Source organism: Ciconia boyciana, chromosome 13 (genome assembly GCF_034638445.1).
Source record: "Ciconia boyciana chromosome 13, ASM3463844v1, whole genome shotgun sequence".
In the NCBI taxonomy this organism is placed as follows: Eukaryota; Metazoa; Chordata; class Aves; order Ciconiiformes; family Ciconiidae; genus Ciconia; species Ciconia boyciana.
Genome location: NC_132946.1, coordinates 12,107,340 through 12,129,643, shown reverse-complemented (window position 1 = coordinate 12,129,643; position 22,304 = coordinate 12,107,340). Strand labels below are relative to the sequence as shown.

Genomic DNA, 22,304 nt, shown 5'->3' with positions numbered 1-22,304 from the left:
AAAAGATATAACTGATGAACTTGGGTATCAACTGTAAATTTGGTTACTGGTATATAAACTTTTTATTTCTTCAACTGATAGTCCATAGACTCATTGCAAATGATTCCAAGCAGTATCCTACTTCTCATTTTTTTTAAGTTAAAGGGAGAGGAAGAGGAGCTATGAATGTGTGAATGCATAAGCCTGTTCTGTTCAATTCAATATCACTCCCAGATACCTTTATGACAAGGGTGTGACAAATCTTAGATCGGGAATGGAGATGAAGCTAGGATAAACTTTGTGGAGTACAGTCTGAATACGAAATTAAGTCTGCTGTGAGAGGGCTTAATACAGTTTTTGTTAGCCACCTGATCATCTGTGTGAAAACTGTTGTACTTTCCAGCTGTCTACCACTGAGGTGAACGGCTGTGGAGATGTCTCCTTATTACTGAATTAATTGAAGAACAAGGGCCATGTGGTAGTTAGAATGTGAAGAGACACCTCAAGTGTGCAGGAGAAAATAAATGGAATAATCAGCTGGTCTACATAAAAATCTGAGCTACCTGAGAAAGTCTAGATGGATTCAAGGGAAACCGGTTCTGGAAAACAACTATTTATGGAGGTGATCGCTATTAAGAAGACCAACTTCACTAAAAAGTGTTAAATTAATAAGTAGCATTAGGCGCTCACAGTTCATTACCTCAATCTGCCTGCTAAAATATCCAAGCCTCATGAAATGCAGACAGCAGACAGGTAGATCTAATGCTGAATGCATGAAGACTGTCCTGATCTACTGTATGTAAAAAACAGTGCAATTGCGCTGTCTGGTTTCCTGTGTAAAAGATGGCAGTAGATGTGTGAGAAAAACAGCTAGGATAGGCAGGCTGTTCAGCTCCAGGACAGCCAGATGCAGACTAAAGTCTGCTGGGAACTATGTGGTCTCCATGACAACTGATCTGAATAGGGGGAAAGACCAGAGGGTACAATTCTCTTGGTTATCTCCTGCAATCATTTCAAGGAACTTCTAGACAGCAAAGGAGGCAAACTGCTAGTCTCTGGCACAAGTACATGCCTCAGGATGACTGGAAAATTTCTATATGGGACCTGTCAAATTAACAAGGTAAGATTAGCCCTCATCAAATCCCAGGGAATCTGGATGAAATCTGCTTTTTGGATATTTGTCAGTTTTGACTTCTGTAGGGTAACCTCAATGTCCATGAAATTAAACAGATTGAACAAACAGTCTGAAGAGTGATGATGCTCATTGAGTTGTGTTCCCCTTTATTAGCCAGCTGTCTAGAGAATGGCAAGGCATAATCATACATCTTCTAAGTTCTTTTCTGGAACAAGAGCCTTAGCAGAAGCAGATTAGACGACACTGCACAGGTAGAAGCCCCGAATCACATCAGAACATGGGTTTTATGATGCACTTTTGTAAACTGAAATAAACTTTGAAGGCTGAGATATTTTGTAACAGTTACGTAACATACTCTAAAAATTACCCTCTTCATCTTGAAATTTCAGTTGTTTTTGAATTATCCTTTCCTTGGGGCAGGCTGAAAAACATTGTTCTCCTAAGTGATAAGGAGCCTTAGAGTTAATAGCACTGATAAGGAAGCAGTAAAGGTCCAAAACGAACCTCTGAGTTCCTAATAATAGAGGCCAGCCTGGAAGAGGCTCAAAGGAGGAGAAAGCCTTTTCTTTTGTGATGACTGGTGCTCATGGGTTGGTATCAGTTACCATATGAACACGACTGGATTGGCACTCACAGCTGTGCATCCAGTGGTGGATGAACATCTGGTTTGGAATGGGAAATTTCAGAGCTGGTTGTGAAGGATCTCTCTCTGAATCATTCCCTGCATTCCTCAGGAAGACATGTATCGTAGGTATGGTGGGGTTTTGACTCACTGGAATTGCTATCCTCAGTATCTGAGTCCATAGCTTTCTTCAAAAGTAGGGATGAAATCAACAAGGAAAGTAGGAAAACTAAAAGGAACTCCTATAAAAGAATAGATCTCTGAAACCACAGGTAAAAGCTTTCTCTTAAGCCTGTAAGAATCTTCCATTTTTAGCCAGTAACAAATAAGAGAAACTGACTGGAATACCTGGTATACCACTTGTGCCAAGCATGAGGAAGAACGCAGTAAGAGTGGTGCCATAAGAGTACTTATCTTATTAAGATAAAAAATCTTGAGCCTTATGTATTTGTTTGCAACTGAAAAATAAAGTCCTGCACGGACTAAAATTTTGGAAAGAGGAGGAGTTACAAGCCCATTGTATCCCACAGAAAAACGTGGTACAGAGATGTTAGGTGACTTGATCATTTATATATGATGCAGATAACACATAAAAGATTCTAAAAGCACTTCCTAGAATTAGATTACACAACTATTTATTGTAATGCTTATTGTTATCCACAAACCTTTCTGATTTGTTGGGTCTGACCAAGTGTATGCTGCGTGATGGTATTTTGTGTTGATTGTGGAGTATGCATCTGAGGTGCTGTCTGGACCAGGCCAGAGGAAGAAATAGGAGCAGGTATTTGTGATGGGGTCTGTATTCCAGCTTGTGATTGAGCCTAAAGGATGAAGATAAAATATTTGCATTATTCGTATCTCACAGTAAATTACATTGTGTAAAAAATCTATTGCATAGATTATGCAGAATAGCAATAGCATGTATTCTGGGAAGTGAACCGCGTATAGGAGACAAAATTTTTACTGTTTGGTACTGGTGAGTTCCCAGCTAAAAGGTGGTGGGTTTTGCCAACAGAGTTTAAGAAAGATAAAGACAAACTGGAGAGGGTCCATTGCAGAGCAATGAAAATAATAACAGATAGAGAGAGCATACCCAGTAAGAAAGGACTGTAAGAACTGGGTTTGAGTAACCAAAAAGACAAAATTAGAAAAAGGTGTTTTTTAAGAAGATGATAGTAGTTTTCAATGACCACTGAAAGGCAAGAAGCATGTCTAACCTCAGGAAAGACAATTTTAGCTGGTAGTTAGGAAAACTTTCTGCAATATCAGTGAAGTGAAATACCAGAACAAGCTGCTTAAGGTTGTTACAGAATTCTAGCAGGGTTTTAGAACAATTTAGACAAAGATCTGTCTGGGTACGTAGCTACCAGGAATAGCTCTTGCACTGCAGACTGTGGGGTCCATCCCCATCAGAATTTTACAGCCCTTGTAAGTATTGCTAACCATGATGGTGCACGTGCTAGCACCAAAGCCTAGGCCCACAACATGCCACAACAGCCCAGTACACGCTGGAGCTTGAAAGAATACTTTGCTGGCACAATAACCATGTGGGTGCAGGGGACTTCATCTAGCTATGTCCCAGTAATGCCACTGGGAAGTAGTACATGCTTGATTCTACCTTAGACCAACAGGTTAAACTGTTTCAGCTTGGTCAGATTACTCTTATACCTTTTCATTTATAACCTATCTTGGTTTATGCTGTATTTATTCACTGTGATACTACCTATAATCAGCCTAGAAATAATTTTTGTGTAACCATGGTTTCTTTTTATAACTCCACTGGAGTTCTACAACCTAGCATTCACATTTTGAAATATAACGAGCCATCACCACACAAGGAAGTTCAAACACACATTTTGCAAGCAGGTATACCCCAAAATAAAGTACTGGGTTTGTAGCTCTCTGTTACAATGTGGAGTCAACAAAATAGTGATATATGCTGATATAAGTCAAAACCAGCTGTGCATGGAAGCAGCACATGGTAAGACAATTACTGTTCAGGAAGGAGTATCTGGGAACAAAAGTCGCAAAGAAAGCAAGTACTAGAAGAAGTTATACAGAGATTGGCTCTTAAGTTTTTCTACTCTTTTCCCTAAAGCAGAAACAGGCTAAGCCTGATTTTAAGGTAATCTTACAGGCAGCACATTTACCTATTTATACTAAATTATGCAAATAGTACCATGCAGTTTGCATGATGAAAAATAAAAACACCCTTACCTGCAACTTTATGTTTCCAACTGGTAGCTGCACTGCAGTGGTAGAATTCGGTCCCTGGATAGACAGTGGAAGGAGCAGCTGTGCAGTTCCTTGGGTAGTTAATAAAGCTTGAGGTTGGGCAACAACTGCAGTTTGCGGCTGCCTCTGTGGATTAACATAAAATTGAGAAATGGCATTCTGAGGTTCAGCTTTGGCCACAGGTATCTCCTGCTTGATAACAACCGCCTTTTTGGCAACTGGATTCTGGCCACTAGTATATATCGATTGTCCTAAAGAATGACTAGCTACAGGTACAGATTGACTTGTACTAGAGCAGTCAGTAAGAGCATTTTCATCTTTGACAGCAACACTGAATTGCTTCTGTTCCAAAGCAGCTGAGGTACCAGAAGCCTGAGACTGTTGCTGTTGCCCCCGTTTTTCAACCTCAAGTTGCATTTTCAGTACTTCCACAAGTTTTTGCTCTTGTTCCAGTTTCCTTTTGAGCTCTTCAATCTGCTTTTCTTTTTCTTGAAGCTTGCGGTCCTTTTCTGCTACATCAAACTCCACGGTTGAGATGCTTCCACTGCTGCGATTCTGATTATCATCACTCATATTTGCTCTTAGTGGGGAAGTACTTAAGAACTGGGATGGTGACATCATGGTCATCATTTCTGTGAAAGTATCTGCCATACTAGTATCATCTGTGCTTAGACTAGATTGTTCTGAAGGAGAGGGAGATATAGGCAAAGGAGAGCTAATGTTATCAGTGTTTACTACTTTGCAGCCAGGTCCAGTAGATGTTTTTTCTGGAGGAAAGCTGGATATCGTATTAGCCACTGGTTTATTTAGTGTTGCAACAGGAAATGCCACAGTCACTTCCCCAGTGTTACCTGTGGCCCCAGTAGAAGTGGTTACTGTAACAGAGCTACTAGTAGCAACCCCATTGTTATTAAGATCTTGATAGGGTTTCAGACGCTCAATAAGATCTGTTTTTGTTCCAGACACTGGTAATCCCCTCAATTTCAACTCCATTTTAAGCTCTGCTACCTGAAATAAAATAAAGCACAATAGTAAATAAAACATTAAGACTTACTTATATATAATTCTACCTTATCACATCTTAGTTAGAAAAATTATTTTTCAGCATATTTGCTAGTTATTACACCTCTGGGTTCTGACAGTGTGCATGATCCGTGAGCACATTTCCATGCCCTGCTACTTACTTTCACTGTTTAAGTGGCCAAAACCTTAGTAGTGTTCAGTTGCTGTACAATGAACAGTAGCAAAGTTATGCTGATTTTTCATAAATATTTGAAATGGGAAAATGAATGTACAGCTCCAATTCTGGGCTAAAAACTTCTGAAGCAAACCTGTAGACGATGGCAGGAGTGCAGATAAAAGCACTGAACGCTAGCATGCTGGACCCCTTTGTTACACTATCAAGACAGATAGACCTATTTCTGAGAAATTTTATCAGGTCAGTTGGATGATTCAGTAGACCCATCAAACACAAAAGGCACTCTCTCTAATTAGCAACTGAGCAGTTACAGCTATGTGCCATCTGGGTTTCCTTTACAAATGTAAAAAGTATAATCAATCAAAATTAATCTAATTTCTGATAGAAGAATGTTCTCAATTTTCCAATAAGATTATAAAGTGAAGTGCAAATGTGTTGAGTGTAAATTAATTCTGTGCTTCAAAATATAAATTACAAAAGAACAGTCACCATGAATGGCTTCTATTTATGATATACATACACCACATTTAACTGTAGAGTGTTTGGGCTATATTTATGTTCTAACCAACTCTAAAAGAATAAAAGGTAGTGACCTCAGTAGTATTTCAGTACTTTGCCAGTCTAGAATTTTAAATTATAGAACTTCATGGTTTGGAAATGATGAAAAGTCACAGCAATCCATTTGCATAACATCTCTAAGAACCACAGCCATTTTATGTTAAATGTCCACCTAACAATGATTATCAGCTGTTTCCCCCAGTCTGGTATCCTCTACACTTGCTTGAGAGTGCATTCCAATTTTTCTGTTTTTCAACAATGCATTCCTGAATTCTTAATCAGAACTGATTTAGATGATTCAGTGTTAAAACCACCAAAAGCAGGTCTGCAAGTATGGCTTATGTTATTGTTACCACATTAGCAGGAATACCAATAAATTATGCAGAAATGGATAAGTGAACAGCTTTAATCACTACAAAGCACAAATTCAGATATTAAGGATCTTAAAAAGTTAATAGTTAATAACTTAAAGTTTGAAAAGCTTATTTCAAACACTGTTGTTTGAATTGCATTTTCTAGACTTGTTTCACATTAAAAGATTGGCTTTAACTGACAGTAATACATTACTGTCTTGAGAATCTGATCTTCCAAAACCTCTTCTCTGTCCCTTCAAGTCTAAAAAAATACTTGCTCCTGTCCCTCAGAAACGCAACACCTTGGTAAAGGAAGGGAGACATGAATAAACTGCCCACCAGATGTCCCTACTCCTCTGCTCAGGTTTGGCACATTCGTGTAGCTGCTATTGAAAGGATCTGAACATAAACCCCCACGAGCTTCTTCAGGTTCATTTCCATTAGGTGTCTCAATTATTAATTCCTGTTAATGTATTTCTGAGGGAAGAAGATCCTATGCAATGCCTTCATATTGCAGTTTAAACAGAGTTTACACCATTATTTATAACTTCAAGAAGCTTTTATGAAATTTAGTGTTCATTATCAGACAATGTGTTGAACTCTGGTGAGCAGATCTCTTATTTTCTATTCTCTTTTACTAGTGTTATTAATGTGTTGGCTTTATAGCAGTGACCTCTCGGAATATGTTATTATTAGGGCATCTTTTAATTTATACTGCTTAACTCAACCTCTTCATTGATATACTAAAATTGTCATGAGGAAATTACTGTTTAAATGTGCCTGGGCTAAAACTTCACATGAAGTGCACCTCATAACCAAGGTATCAAATTATGTACCTATACAATCTGTCTGAAATTATTCTTCCTCTTCTAATTCTTTGGGAAAGAAATGTAATTTCTAGAACATATGCATGTGAGGAGGCTAAATCAAAACAAATATTTAAGTCCAGAAGACTTGTGTATGAAAACTTTGACAACCTTATTCTAAACGGTTAAAGAGAAAAGTACAGTTTTCACTGGTAAACAATATCCGGGCTTATTCTTGATAGTAACAGTTTGCAAGTTATGACCTATAGTGATGCACAGGAATGGACAAATCCCTCTTATTTTTTACCTTCAAGTCATCCAGGCTTGAAGGTAGAGGTCCTGGTTTCCGGCTAGAAATATTACTATTCTGTCTTGGTGAGCTGGCAGCTGATGTTGGTGTACTGTTGTTCAAAGTATTCAGTGGCGTATTCCCGTTGTTACTCTGTTTGTCATTCAGTGGCCTTCAAGTGGCAAGAAAAAGGGGGACAAGAATGTCAGTGCTAAATATATTATGTTTGCAGTCAAGAAGCTGTAATTCTGAATCTAGTGTCTATCAAGTTAATGAATTAATTTTTTTTTTTTTACAAATACATATTTAACATAAAACATTACCATTAAATGTTTTAGGAGAACAGCACAGAGAAGAAAACATAACAGAGTAGTATGTTGATATTTTATTCTCTCTTCAGTTAAGTGTACTAATTAATGCTTCATAGTTTTTATTATTGTCATGGCATCCCTGGAGGATACTATGGACTACAGAATCAGTTTATACAAATTAATCATCAGCAAGGACAACTAGTTACTTTTTTTGTTTGACATCAATAAAAAACGAATATTGAACTCTGTGTATCAACCCTACATACTTGTCCAATGTTCACATTTAGTAAGGACCGATGTGAAGGCAGTTTGCTCTGAAGTTGATGCATTTTTTATCAGCTGTACTCATAAGAAGAATCTCATACAAGGATCTCAAAATAATTGTAAAAGATTTAAAAATGCCATCATTTACACTAGGTACCGTACGTCAGCTCTTATTTCGTTCAACCGATTTATGAAGAAACGTTTCTGAAATGTCAGTAAATGGAACATAAGAAGCGTGGGTAAGCAGGCAGAAACATCTCTAGTCCAAATGTTAGGATACATGGTAATTATAAATATAACCACAGATGGTATCTTTAACTTTTCTAGCCTCACTTGCTGAGGAAAAATAACTCAGTGAAAACTCATTTTAAAAAAAACAGTTGAAAGTCATTTGAATTTAGGGTTGTGTGACTGTGGTATGTTACACTGTAAACGCTTCTAGGGAAAGATTGGTCTTAGATGGTGAGAATGAAACTCTGCAGATAGTCAGCTTCTCATTCTGCTGTAATGCTGGTAACTCCTTATTTTTCTGACTGCTTCTATCTATGAATCAGAGAGTATACTTCTCACTGTTAAAAGTGCTAAAGATCAACACTGATGAGGAACTCATATAAGCATTAGAGATGAGGCTATAAACAATATACAAATTTTACCTAATGTAAAATGACTGTTTCTTCTTATTTGTAAACTGCAAAAATGTGGTCTGTGAAACTGATGTAAAAAGACAATAAAAACACTACAATAGTACGTGTCTTTGTAAAAGCCATCATCTGTAAGCTTCTCTTCTGCTCTGCCTACCTACATCATATTTGAGTGAAAATGGTGTCAAAACTTTCTTGCTTTCGCACAAATGCTTTTGAGTTTCAAATATGCATCTGGTTGGAAAAATGCAGCTGAGAGGTAGGAGGTTCTGTCTCCACATCACACAAAAATAACTAGGACCACTTTACGGCTTATCAGACTTCAGGAGTATTTTAACAAGAGAACCACCTCATCACCTTCTTAAATGAGGCAAATAATACCCACAGTGATGCACACTGCCATTTCTGTTTTCTTGGGTTCCAACTGCCTCTTAACATTTGCAAAACACATGTATGTCTAAAGCACGAAGTCTATAACTGATGTATGTATCTTTTCTTTAAAGGACACAAACAATGCTTCACATACTTCAGCGGTGCAGGTAGAATTGTCTGGTAGTTGTAGTGTTGTTGCTGTTGGCTCAGGATCTGCAGCTGCAAAAACAGTTGCTGCTGTTGTAGCAGACGAGCATAGTTGGAGTCCATCTGTGGCTCATTTTTCTCACCTTTCTGATCAGGTGGAATATATTGATGATACTTCAATTTTTTCACCCTTGGCTTAGGTTCTTTACATTTCTTGCTCCGATGCTTATCATTTGGGTTCTTTGGGTGGCTTTGCTGTTCATGGATGGAAAAGATTGAAACAACTGTAACAGACATCTCATTTATGAGCACTTATGCAAAGTATAAAGACAAAGCATAGAGGAGTGCATTTACTACAAAGAGTTATCCCTGCAAACCTGCCCAAAAGGATCACTTACCATCCCTGAAAAGCTAACATACTCCAGCTGATTTATACTGTGCACAAGAAGGGGTCATCAAATCACAGTTAGTGAATGTTTTTTTAATAGATGGCACAAATGAAGCTAAGGGATTCTGCTAGTCGGGACCTGTCATTGCAAAGAGGCATTCTTCTTGAACAGGTAAGTTCAAAGCCACTTCGCACTTTGTACAAGTAAAAGCTAGTATCTTGAAGTCTGTCTGTAAACACTTGCAGGTCAGAAGTACTTACAGGTCTAGATTAAAGGCACTGACAGACAGTCCTATAAATTACAGGATTACTCTTATGAAACTTTCAGCAGTATCCTTATTAGCAATGCCTGCACATGTGGTAAAACTCTCTTCCTTTACAAGCTCTTTGACATTATTTTGAGTGAAAAGTTGAAGACAGTTACCTAGTCACACAGAAGGTACCAAAGCAGAAATCCTGTGTTGATCCATACACATATATTACACAGATAGCCTGCTTTTGGGGATATCGGAATTTGTCATTAAGGTCCTGCATTAAGTAAGTTGGTACAAGTCCAGTGATTTCACTGGATATAGCCAAATTTGTACTAGAAATTGACTATCAGAGGTCATCCTCATAAATTTAGCCAAGAATTAATTTCATGTAGTTAGGTAGAAGTCTACATACATATAATCATTACAGAGCTGAAGACCTTTGGCAAAGTTGCTGAAATGAAATATTATAGACATCTTCTAACACAACCCCCTCTCTAATAGTATTTGAAAAAGTTTTCCATGCTGCTGGCTAGGTCAGTGCAGAAAAGAGAATTGAGTATGTTCTTCTGATATTCAAATACAAGGATACAGTAACTTCTCTCACACCGTGCATTCTGCTTATACAATAAATGAACTAAGAAAATAGTTGCGGAAAAGGAGCAATGCTGTTCACCAGTTTGGTTATAAGCAGACTAGGAATGCTGTTGCCTCTGTTCCTATTAAATCATTCTCAATACAAAACTAGATTAGAAAAGATTAATTTCACCAACAGAAAGTAGAAATTCAATATTGCAAAAATCTGTTGTCCTTATTTCTTAAAAACTTCCATAGCAATGTAATGCATAATTCTGCTTGAAAACTTTTGTCAGCTGTAATGTAAGGACCTCTAGAAATAATGAGCCAGTCCCTACAAGTGTTAATGGTTGATCTTGGCATACAACAGCTTTCAGTCAACAACCCAGCATGTTCTCCTGAACACTAATGAAAGTTGTTGTTAGTTATAGGCACTACAATGTTACTCGTGTATTTTTTCATGAAATATAGCATTGGAAAATGACATAAATTAAGAACACAGTCCTCAGATGCCATTATTACAAATATGTACCTTTACTAATGTTGGCCCAGGCTTTGCTGCAGATACAGTATTTGTGGTCAGGGTGGCTGTGGCAGTAGAACGTGTAACGTGCTGTTCGATTGTAGAGGGAGTTTTGAGAAATTCAGGAACTGGAGAGGTTAAAGGTGGATACTAGTATTAAAAAAATATAAGGAAAAAAAGAAACATTAAAAACATCCACCATCTGAATAATTGAAAAAATGTGAAAAGGTTAAGACAATTTACTGTCATGTCAAATTCACAAAACATTTTTAGGAGGAATGGTGAAGACAGGACTCTTTCGTGTACATTTTGGCACACTTCAAATATAGCAAATAAGATAAACTGGTTTCTTACCTTGACTTCTTAGTTTGCATTTTAACTACTGCATGTAAGTGTACCCCAAATCTGTTTTTACTAATACAGGATTTATTTCTAGTTTCACCAAAGCAAAACAGTAACTGATTTTAGTATTTATTACGATATACTACAAAATTTGATATTTTTCCAACATTAACATTTTTCTTAATTATTGTTGTTTTTTCTGCAGGTAAAAAGAATGATAACCAAAAAGGATTTATAACAACATACCAAAAAAGCCCTCAGGAAGGGCTTTGTTTTCGTAACTTTTACACTGTTGTTTTAATTCGCAGAATTCTTTTCTCCTTTTAACATACATGAAAACAAATAAAGAAATATCACAAAAACATTTTCTTTCTGTCTTTCTTACAAAATCATAAAAAAGAGCTGGAAGGACCTCCAGAAGTAACCTCACCCATTCAAGTCAGGAACATTTTACTTAAACTGCTCCTAACGTGTATTTGTCTCTGGTTGGTAACCCAGAATCAGATTAACTAATTGATGCCGGTTCTTAACTTTATAATGGCAAAATTCTTCTAGAACTGACAGCTATCATTAAAGTACTTCTGCTCCTGGCATAAGGATAAAAAAAGAAATCTCTTCAAGGTAGTCAGTCAGAATTACAGGAAAAGGTTACGTCAAACAAATTTCTTTTCTTGTTAGCGTTACCAAGTTTCATATATGAAGGCTTCTAGAACCAAAGTTACAGATTTTAAGAATATAACTAGTTTCTATACTTTTATATGCAACTAAGTACAGAAAAATAGTTCAAACAAAATTTCATTAATTATAAATAAAAGGAGAGATAAGGATTAAAAACAAAGGAAAAATGGAATGCATTGTTAGCAATTGTTAGCAGAGATACCACCATTTGTTATTACTCTGCCTGAAGGAACATTAAAATTTGACCCTAGACACACTACACGTATAGTGAAGCAGCCTACTGAAGTTACAGAAAACACTGCTTTATTACTACAGAAGTGAGGCCTTCACTGTTTTCTGTCTGTGAAGGCAGAATCTTGTGTACACAAGGAGAATCTTGCCACTGAAATTAGTACTGTCAGAAAAGCCTCTCTTTCATGAAGGTCAAACATCAACATAGGAAAACGAACTTCTTGTTTCAGAATGATCATGCAGCAGCAGAGCAGATGTATTTTGAAGAGACAGCTTCCTGTTGTATTTTCATGGCAACCACACCTCTGACTGTGCCAGGAAGTGCATTTCTTCTGTATTTGACTGCCAGCACAATTCTGTTACTGTGTAGGTACAATCCGGTAGCCTGAACTTTACTGAGTTTGTTCTCTTGCTGTTACAAACATCACGTGTGTAATTTCTTCTATAAACTTATGAAGTTCCGTATAGACTTAGGACTTTTTTTATTATTATTATTTTCCTGGCACCACTACGCCTACCAGAAAATTCCCAAAAGTTTTCCTGCATAATAACCAAACTTCACTGAGCTTAACTTTGTCATAATCAATTTTTTCTGTGCCAAAATTGTTTTCTGATTTAAAACCTATTTCCTTCTGTAGTGAATATCCCTCCGATGGGATATAGACTCTGTACATAAACAGATCTCAGCCCTTGTTTTTTTAGCTACACAAATGAATTTTATTCTTTTCCTCATAAAAGAGATTTTTCATTCTCTGATTATCCTTTCCTGTTTGTGTTATGGTTTTCATTAGTCTTTCTCAGATATAAATAACTGGAAATGTACAGGATATTCCATATGGGGTCTCACTGGATCCTTACAGTGGCATTAACACTTCTACTGGAATCATGTCTTCTGACGCACTTGCAGCTTTACAGAGGAAGTACACAGTAGCTCAGTCACTTCACTGCTGACCACTGCACCCCAACTGTCTTCCTCCGCAGTTTTCTCTTGAGTCAGAGTCCCCAGCTTTCCACACTTCTTTTTCACGGGAAGGAGAGGTGTTGTGTATTTTTCTTTTCAAGAGCTATTCCATTCTAATGGAATTCCACTTCTCTCCTTAAAAGCCAAATCAACCAGTTCTTTCTGCATAACAACAATCCAACTGTGTGCTGACAATGCCTTCCAACTTTTGTTAATGGTAACATGAAACCAGAATGTCCCCAAATCAACTCCTGCAGAGCACTATTACCAACTTCCTTTCAACCCAGTACTTCCCTCTTTCTGTCTTATCTCTGCTAATCTCCATCTTCTCCAGTTTTGCTAGTGTTTAATACCATACAGTATTAAATCCAGACAGATGATATCAGTTGTATTTCCATTGTTTAAGAAAGCAATTAGATCACCTAGTACAATATTCTTTTTATAAAAGCCCATCCATTTCCCTTATATTCCTATCAGCAAATATCTTTTTTCTTCAGAATACATTCTAAAACCGTGCATTATAAGTCAGATGGGTACCTTCTCCCTAATTCATTTCTTCCTGTGCTCTACTATTCTTCAATGAGACTGTACCACAAAGGACTTAAATCAGTTTGCTAAAAACACTTGGTACACATTTTGCAACTCTATGTCCCTGTTCTTTTGTATTTCTGGGATGGCAATTATCAAGCTGACAGTCTGCATGCAGTAAGCTCTCCGATTTTTGCCTACAATGAAATTATAATAATTTCCCTTTTATCTCTGTGTTTCTTTTATACATTTTGCTGTGTTGCCAACTGTCAGCTGCCAACAGGCAGCTATAGCCAGCTTGCTGTAACCTATCTAAACTGTAGAGTGGTTTTGATCCTTTGTGCAGCCATCCAGAGGAAAAGCTCCTGATGCTGCTTTACTAAATTACAAGATTCAGTATGCCATGCCTAGTCACTGAAACATTGCACACATGCCTGTCTTGGGGTTGTGTCAATTTATGATGGCAGGCTAAAGATATAAATGCCTCTATTTTTATATCCAACTTTCAAAGTGTTTGCTCTGGAAAGCATCCGATATCTACACAGTATCTGTTATTTGCTGGACTTGCATAAGAACTGGCAGGGGACTTTAGAGGGACTTGCCCTTTAAAAAAGGGTTCTGGATGCTGTATTCCAACATGACTGCACTCCTGTTACTATGAAGTTTGAAAGGCTTATTCTAGTTATAGCAGGAACATTTTAAAAAGCACTTAGTTTGTCTTTGAACTATCATAAAGCACAGGAGAATTCTCATGTTCTCATGATTTTCACTGGTGCTTGTATTTTCTTTTCCTGAAGTCCCATCTAAAAAGCATTTTAAATGTTTGATACTTTAGCTTATTCATTACATAATCATTTACCCTTCATCATTCTGATCCTTCTTGAACCCAAACAAATAATTTGACTTCAACCCTTTTAGCAACCCTTTACAGACTATGAAAACAACTCCATAGTGACAGCACAAAACTCTTTAAAATAGGAAACACCAAACCACCCCCCCCCCTTAATTCCTATTGCTTGAAACTTACAGTGTTAAACATTCTCCTCTTGCCATAGAGTAAATAACTTTTTCTTTATATCAGTAGTTATCCTCAACTACAAAGGATTAATGGCTACATGAAATACAAAGCTTTTTACAGACTTCCCAATTTTACCTGCAAGTGTGAGATGAGGCAATGAACCATGCATATCATTTACTTGATAAATTTTTTAATTAAAAAAACTAAATTAACAGGTCTCAACTTCTTAACTTGATTATTTCATGAAGTCATGTAAAGGCTATTTCCTTTGAACAGATCTTCTATTTCCAATTACAGATAATATGATTTCTGGACCTTTTCTTCTAACTGCAAACAAGCATCTAGCAGGTCAACAAGCTACAGTGAATATATTAAGAAAACAGTCATTATATTCTGTCTCATCCAGCAAAATACTTCAGCTGTTTGGAAGATACCTGTTTAATGTCTTCAGAATTGTGCATACCACAATTTGAGCTGTTTAGAGTGGTGTGGTTAAAATGCCTAATCCTTACCAGATGCAAATACATCAGGTTAAAGCAAGTTTTAGGTCATCAGTTAACGAGAGCTGAAGGTTCTCAAAGTTATGTTACATCCTCTGAGGTCTGGAAATGTGTGGAGGAGGAAGCCTTGAAAAGAACTCTGGCTGTACTCCACTGTTTTCAAAACATTCTTTGTATTTTATGTTGTAATAAAATGTAAAATTTGTCAGAGGAAATTAAAAGAATGAAGGAGTAATTTCCCAGACACATCTCCTGTAGAGACATGCTGTGCTGTTATTCTTTATTTTGAAAGGAACAACAAGGTAAGCATCTGTTTTATTCTGCAGAAGAGCAGCTTCACATTTTAGATCTGTGCACAGAAGCGGCGGTAATATGTTATGAAATCCATAAGCAAAGGATTGAAGTTCTGTCTGAAGTGCTTTTTCAACCAAGTTCAAGTGCTCTGTTATTTTGTTGCTGCAATCACGTATCTCTCTTATGCTTGCTACTTGAAAAGCTTTTGGCATGTATTGCTTTGAGTATTTTTATTTAACTCTCCATTAGGAACCTAACTCTTTACTTAGGAATCTAATTTCATATCGTTTGTTTTCAATTTATTCAACGCAAATTACATTCTCTTGACATGAAACCCAATTCACATCTTAATCTGTACGTTAAGGTACAATGAAGTAAAATGGATGTGCCATACTTTCTGTCCAGCACTGTTTTTGAATATGAACTTTGCAATACTTTTTCTATCTACTATAGTGATAAGAAAACCAAGGAGAGGAATTCCAGATCCTGAACTTCTCAGTTGTCAAGCATCCATGGTCATTAAGACAACATCTTTGCAGCACAAACAATATTGATCCTATATTTAACTGTTTAATTTTGCATTACTTTATACAGGAAGAATTCAATACTCAGTTCTGTCTTATCTTTTGTTTGTGTCTTAATTTACAAATTGCAGCACAGTTCCCTATGTAGAGCCCTAGCTTTGCTATGAATCCTCTGAGAGTTTAAATATATAAATAAATGCATTTCCCAAAAAATGCTTAATAAAAAGACAAGCATGAAAATAATTTGAACTGCAAAGTTATGCATCTTTTTCTCCTTTGTGTAGTGGAGAAAGTGAGGAAGGAACACTCTTAGGAAGTCCTCCTGAAAAAAATCCGTTATAGAATACAGTTGATCAACATCAACCTGAAGAATATTACACAATTCTAGAAGTACTGTTCACATATTGGTCAAATTTTGATACACTCTTAAATTCTTTCAAAATAAAGTTAAAGTATTTTAATGTTTGTGTTATAAGGGCTAAAACAATTTGGTTTTGCCAGTACAGACTTGGCGTGAAGTGAAACAAAGTCCTAAACCTTCTGAATTTCCATCAAATTCACACTTTCTGCTTAAGGAATACTGCTCAAATTAATACAAAAAGTTTCAGCTAATTAAACAAAAATGAAAACATTACCAACATTTCTGCATTTGCTTATACACACATGGTATATTGACACCAAGTACACAAAGCTGAGTGCAATATTATTAAACTGCTGTCATTTGTAAGTCACTTCATATATATCATACTGTGATGAAAACCCAAGTCTTTCCACTAAATAATTTATTGAAGTGTAAACATGGATAGTATGGTAAAATGCATCAATCTGAAACAAATTATTTTTCTGTGATAATATAGCTGCTTTCAATTATGTACAACAGGAAAATGGGCTTACTGGGAGAAACAGTAGTTCAGGATCAAGGACTTTTTTCTAGCATACACAATTGCTCTGCAGACGTGTAAATTTGATTCAACAACTCATTCAGCATTGATACAAGGCAAAATTTTTGTTACTCTTCATTTCAACACACAAACACAAACTAATGGTTCCCCTAGGCAAGTATAACTCAAATATAAGCACAATTTGTCATTTACTTAGCTCTGTCAGTCTCAGATGAACAAGCTGTTAATGAGTGGAGATGAGCACTGTTAAATCTGGCTAGTTTGGAGTTGGATGACTGTTCAAGGTAGTTACCATCAGACAATGTATGATGATTTTGCTTGCCTTTCCCTCCACTGGAGCCTTAATTTGGGTCACCTTCTCTATCCAGATAAAAAGCTCCATGAAAGTTGCAGAAATCTAGTTAAAAGCAAAGCCTTCTCCTCTTAACTGGGCTTAAGTTAGTGAGTTTAAAATTACTAGTTGAGGTATGACAAAACATCATAAAAAATCTATTTAAGCTAAACATAATAACCTTTAAATAAATACATCTCATTAATGAATAAACTTACTGATTAACTCAAAGGTGAAGATAAAGACCTGTGAAGCTGTACAAAATATTCTAGAAAGCATCCAGATAACTGTATGATTATGCACATAATGCTGTGTTTTCAGTAGCTAACAGAAGATAAATTCATTTGTAGCACATGATGTTTGTTTCATTATTGTTTTGGCAAATTATTTTACACCAGCACTTTTATAATATGTTTAAAGATAGGGTAGGCGATGTTACTGTCCATTTCAAATCATAAAATTGTTGTAAGAAGACTTATTTTTCAAAACTCATTTTTGCAGCTCTTGTGAAAACAGTCAAGTGTTTTCATTCAAATCCACTGTTTTTTAAATCCTCACACGTTTAAATGCTCTACTATAAAGACAACATTTTATCTGCCATGGCAGACTTAGTTACTTTCCTTTCTTTGTAAGTAACTTGAGAAAATACCAAAAACCTCATAGAAAAATCAACATAAAGGTTATTTTCATTTCCTAAATGGTATATTCCTTAGGCTTTATTTTAAAACTATAGGAGAACATTTAAATTATGTGTGAAACCTTATTTTTTATGGACTTTTCCGGAGATAATGGAACTGACGTCAACTGTTGTTGTTTCAGCTAAGTTTAATTCTAAATTAGTTCAAGACCTTGCCCAGAATGAAGACAGACATTAAGTAATCAATAACAGCTGGAGTAAACCATGGATTTGACCTTTTAAACAAATTCTGGGAAAGCTGTAGATCTTCTACTGGCCATAATGAATTTCAGTGAATTTATGGCTTTACTACAGTTTATGGGAATTTCATCATTTTCAACAGCTAAGCCAGGGTTCTAGTCTATATACTCCCAAACAGAAAATGGAGTCCCAGACACTCCTTTGCAACAGCAAATATATCCATTCCATGTGAAACTATGCCCTATTTCTATAGTGCCCTATTTCTATAGTGCCAGACCAAAAAACATACTGTGAAGATTTTGTTTCAACATTTAAAAACTGTACCTGTGTTGCCGTAGTAGCATTTGGTGTTATTGGTGATGGTGAGTCACTTGTTTTTGGCTCACCAGGGGAAGCTGCTGACCCCTGGGATTCCTGGCTGGCTGGCTGATCTGGTGATAAAGCGTCACTGCTGTCCTCATCAAATGAATAATCATCCAAAGCTTGAGGATAATTCTCTTGTCCAACTGCTAGAATGTTTACAAAGAAACAAGCAAAACAATTTTTTTTTTTAGTTACACGCATTAAATCTAGACATTGGTGGCAGAATTAGCTAATTGCTAGAAAATGATCCGTTTTCAGCACAGTCTAAACATATGGTACATAAGTATTTATTGTGTTTTTAATATAATGACAGCCATATTAAATCATATTCAAGGAATCGATAAAACTAAGTGCATAACAGAAGTTGCTTTAGTAAGAGATTAATAGGTATGTTCAACATATGTGGAGTGCACACAGACACCTATGACAGACTGAGTAATGGCCACATATGTTTGATTATTTTGTAATAATTTTTATTAAGAAACAAGTATTTTCAAAGACAGTATTATACTCCAACTATATAATTCTAACTTAGTTTCAAATAAAAATAGGGTAACTTTAATTAAATGATGACAGAGTTTAGAACTCAGAAGCTGAAACAGTAAATAGTAATAAACTTTGAGTATGTTTTCTTCTAGTGAACTTTACCCTAAAGAGTTAAATTATTATTTTCCACAATGCCATACAGATAACAGATAGAAGCTGTGGGACTTCTACTTGCCTATAATAGCTTCTTTAACGCTGGAGTCTACAGGAAGAATATTTTTTTCTACCAGTTCCATAGGGCCAGGCCTCTGAGCAATCTTCTCATTCAGATCATCTGCCAACCGAGCTCTCTTCAGTTTCATCTGAGTGGCCTGCAGTGAAGGCTCTGCAAAGGTCTCTAAAAAGATATATTGATTTAAATATTCTGTTCCATCTTTTCTCCAGTTTCATGACAAACAACATTGTCTTCTCTTTGCTATAACTGTTCCACTTTTATCAAAAGCAGGCAAGTATTATTCTGAACATTCTCAGATTAATAAGCAAAAATAAGATTATATGAGTAGATGTGGTTCATCCCCGTGATCATGTTTTTCTATAAATATAACCTCTTTAACAGCAGTAATACTTTTGGTAAACATCTGTATAATGTCCAGCAATAAAGCAGGGAATATAAAATAACAAACGCTAATTATAACCTGAAGACAGCATTTGCTGCTGTAATGGTTTATGAGTGTGAGCTATGGTAAAGGTTTAATTAATCCATTGATTTTTGGATTCTCTCTTGACAAACATCTTTAAAAGTTTACCATTAAAAATAGCTTCTAGCACAAATCTGAGTCTTCAAATTGTATTTCAATGAAAATATGGAGATAGTCTGTCAATATGGATGTGATCTATCAATATGGAGACTCCTATCTGGGTTTAGTATCCAAATGCATGTTTTGAAAACTAATGGCTATTAAATTGACTTGGATTATGGTTATTTGGTAATTTCTGTATTTGGTAAGATTATGGTGAAACACAGTAATGCAGCCCCATTCATAAAAAGACTATTGTTTCAAATGACCTGAGCAACAAGGAAAACAACAAGGCAGGGTAAAAGTCAAGTTTGTAAAAGATTGTTTGGGGGTTGGTGGTGGGGAAGTACAAGGCTGTCAGGTTATTTTAGGATATGAGTAGAAATAGACGGAATATATACACTACATGTACATACACCGTGGTATAATTACCATTATAGAATAAAAGCAATATACAATTGCAAACAAATACGCAGTTGAGAATAATAATAGATACATCTATGGCAATGAAAGTAAACAGATTCAAAATACAGATTACAACAGACACTGTAGAAGTAGAGCATATAAACCTTTAGAAATAATTTCTATCAAAGCCTAATTCAGTTAGAAAACTGAGTCTCTAACAGAAGTTCCTTCTAATAGCAGCTCGAAAGGTACATACAGCTGGGTACATACCTTCGAGGATGTGCATTCTGACTAGCTCAGACCGGTCTGGCCTGCTGCGAATCTTGTGCTTCAAAAAATTTTCAGTCTTTAAAGAAATGAGGAAATAGCATTAACTACTGTTTACTAGAAAAATCAAAGTAGTTTGATAAATCACTGATGTCCAATCAACGAATATTTGCAGTTGCATTCAGATAGGTGGACATCGCTATTAAAACATGGGCAGTAGAGGGGTTTGTTTTCTTTTGTTCTGTTTTTCTATCAGTTAAGCAGTGCTAATGAATTTCTATTTTCCCCAAATGAGCTGGGATGGTAATGTTTCTGGATTTGATCCCGTACCACCACACAAAATCACAGTGGTATAGATTTGCTACAGAAATACTGCACAAGCATAATTTACCCAAGGATCCTATCCTTAGCTGGAGGTAGCTATGTATTACACCATGACTGTAAGTTTATTGCCCCACCTTGATCTGTGAAGGATTAAGAAAGTTCCTCTCAGATTTGACACGAATATTTTATTTTAATGGATTCTTCCAAGATAAAAGCACATATTATTACTGTAATGGTAATCATTTTTTCATGTACGCAGAGAATTTAGTAGCACATAGAACTGACTATCCATTTTCAGACATTAATAACAAGTTTGCACAAAGTGATTTACCCTGGCTCGCTCCAGGCTCTTTATCTGCTCATGGAATGCAGCTGGACTTTTCAAAGCTGTGAAGGGAGAGTAAGAGTTAAATTGACAGGAAGTGATTTCCAAAAGAAATATCCTAATCAGTATGTGTGTATGGGTGTTTAACACCATCTCAGAGTTGTGTTTGCACCTGACCAGGCTTACATTTGACTCATGCTAGTTATATTCACTTATATTTAACAGAGGTGAACAACACTCCTATACAGAATACTTGGAATATTTGATTTTAACAGATATTACCATGTAGCAGTTAACTGTTTCACTATGTACACTGGGGTCTATTTACCAAAACTTTTCCACAGTAGAAATTTTATGCGGTAAGGTTCAGAATGCCAAAATACTGTTTCATTTATTCCACTGTATTTACTATCTGTCTATACCTCATACTTGCTGTTACTGGAGAGAACTGGACCGTCCCTTAAGAACTATTTGTGATGATTTTTAAAAAAAAATTGTAGAAGCCCCAAATGTTCAGAGTAGAAAACAGAATGATGGTTAACTGCTAAATAGCCAAAAAGAGTACAAACCACCATTCAGCTAGAAATAATACGAATTGTAGAGTGCTTCATCTCAACTGGATTGTTGAAACGAGATGAAGTGAGATGGCAGCAGGCATGATCCATGTTATTTGCCACACTTTTAGCAGAGATAAGATACTGCAAAACAAAATCTTTTGGCAGTTTAGAAGTTTTTTCCCAGGTTTCACTCAAAAAGAAACAGATTATTCCGTTCCTGAAGATAATCAACACTGCAGACCTGGGAAGGTGAAGATGCTTTAGCAAAGCAATCTGAAGTCTGCTGCATACTCAGAAACTTTCAAGAGATTAGCTTTAAGACACTGTGCTTTCAAGGTAGAATTCACCAGTGCACACTGGGCTGTTTATAATAACTTGACATAATTTTGATATGCTTTCAATGGCTGGGGTTTTTGTTTGTTTGCTTTAAGAAAAAAATCACTTTTCACAGTTGAATCTTTTGACAACTTGGACCTATTATCTTGAGCCCAGTCTCATCCCACACTGTCCACTTAGGGATTCTCAATGTTCTCAGTGCACCCCTCCATTCTGAGGCCAGGCTGATCTCCAAAACAAGTCAGAAGACGTTATGCTACACAATTAGCATAGCCACTGGGAGCCCAAGCGGACGAGCACCAAAACACCTCTAAGGAAAGACTTAACTGCAATTGAATTCTAGGCCACTAAATATCCATATTCAGGAGGACCCTCTTGTGATTCCTAAATTGATTTTAGGTATCATAAGTGCTGCTGCTGAAACAACTATCATCTCTAACAGACTGAAATCAATAAAGGAGAAAATGGACTCTGGCAATAAAGTGCAATTGCATAAGGCATGCCAATTACTTACTTTCAAAATACAAATGCTGTGAGTTCAGACATACAAGTGTAACAAATATGCAAATTTACAAACATTATTTGCTTGTCAAAGCACTGTGATCTGCAA

The 22,304-nt window shown here is 36.3% G+C and overlaps 1 protein-coding gene and 1 long non-coding RNA gene across 14 annotated transcripts in view; one reads left to right on the top strand and one right to left on the bottom strand.

The window, feature by feature from the left end:
- Positions 1 to 11,324, top strand: part of LOC140658867 (uncharacterized) — a 33,314-nt gene extending 21,990 nt beyond the window's left edge. Inside the window, exons 4-5 of the long non-coding RNA XR_012044903.1 lie at positions 9,399 to 9,470; positions 11,196 to 11,324. This is a non-coding gene — a long non-coding RNA (uncharacterized lncRNA). The remainder of the gene's footprint in view (positions 1 to 9,398; positions 9,471 to 11,195) is intronic.
- Positions 1 to 22,304, bottom strand: part of MRTFB (myocardin related transcription factor B) — an 87,464-nt gene that overhangs the window by 10,718 nt on the left and 54,442 nt on the right. For 6 of the 13 annotated variants that reach the window (XM_072877828.1, XM_072877824.1, XM_072877826.1 and 3 more), the window contains 9 exons: positions 20,808 to 20,863; positions 20,156 to 20,231; positions 18,919 to 19,080; positions 18,159 to 18,343; positions 10,658 to 10,798; positions 8,918 to 9,165; positions 7,194 to 7,347; positions 3,954 to 4,979; positions 2,402 to 2,557 (listed from right to left, as the gene is read on the bottom strand). In XM_072877828.1, coding sequence (XP_072733929.1) covers positions 2,402 to 2,557; positions 3,954 to 4,979; positions 7,194 to 7,347; positions 8,918 to 9,165; positions 10,658 to 10,798; positions 18,159 to 18,343; positions 18,919 to 19,080; positions 20,156 to 20,231; positions 20,808 to 20,863 — 2,204 coding nt within the window. The remainder of the gene's footprint in view (positions 1 to 2,401; positions 2,558 to 3,953; positions 4,980 to 7,193; positions 7,348 to 8,917; positions 9,166 to 10,657; positions 10,799 to 18,158; positions 18,344 to 18,918; positions 19,081 to 20,155; positions 20,232 to 20,807; positions 20,864 to 22,304) is intronic. The other 7 variants (XR_012044896.1, XR_012044895.1, XM_072877825.1 and 4 more) reach the window with 5 other exon arrangements.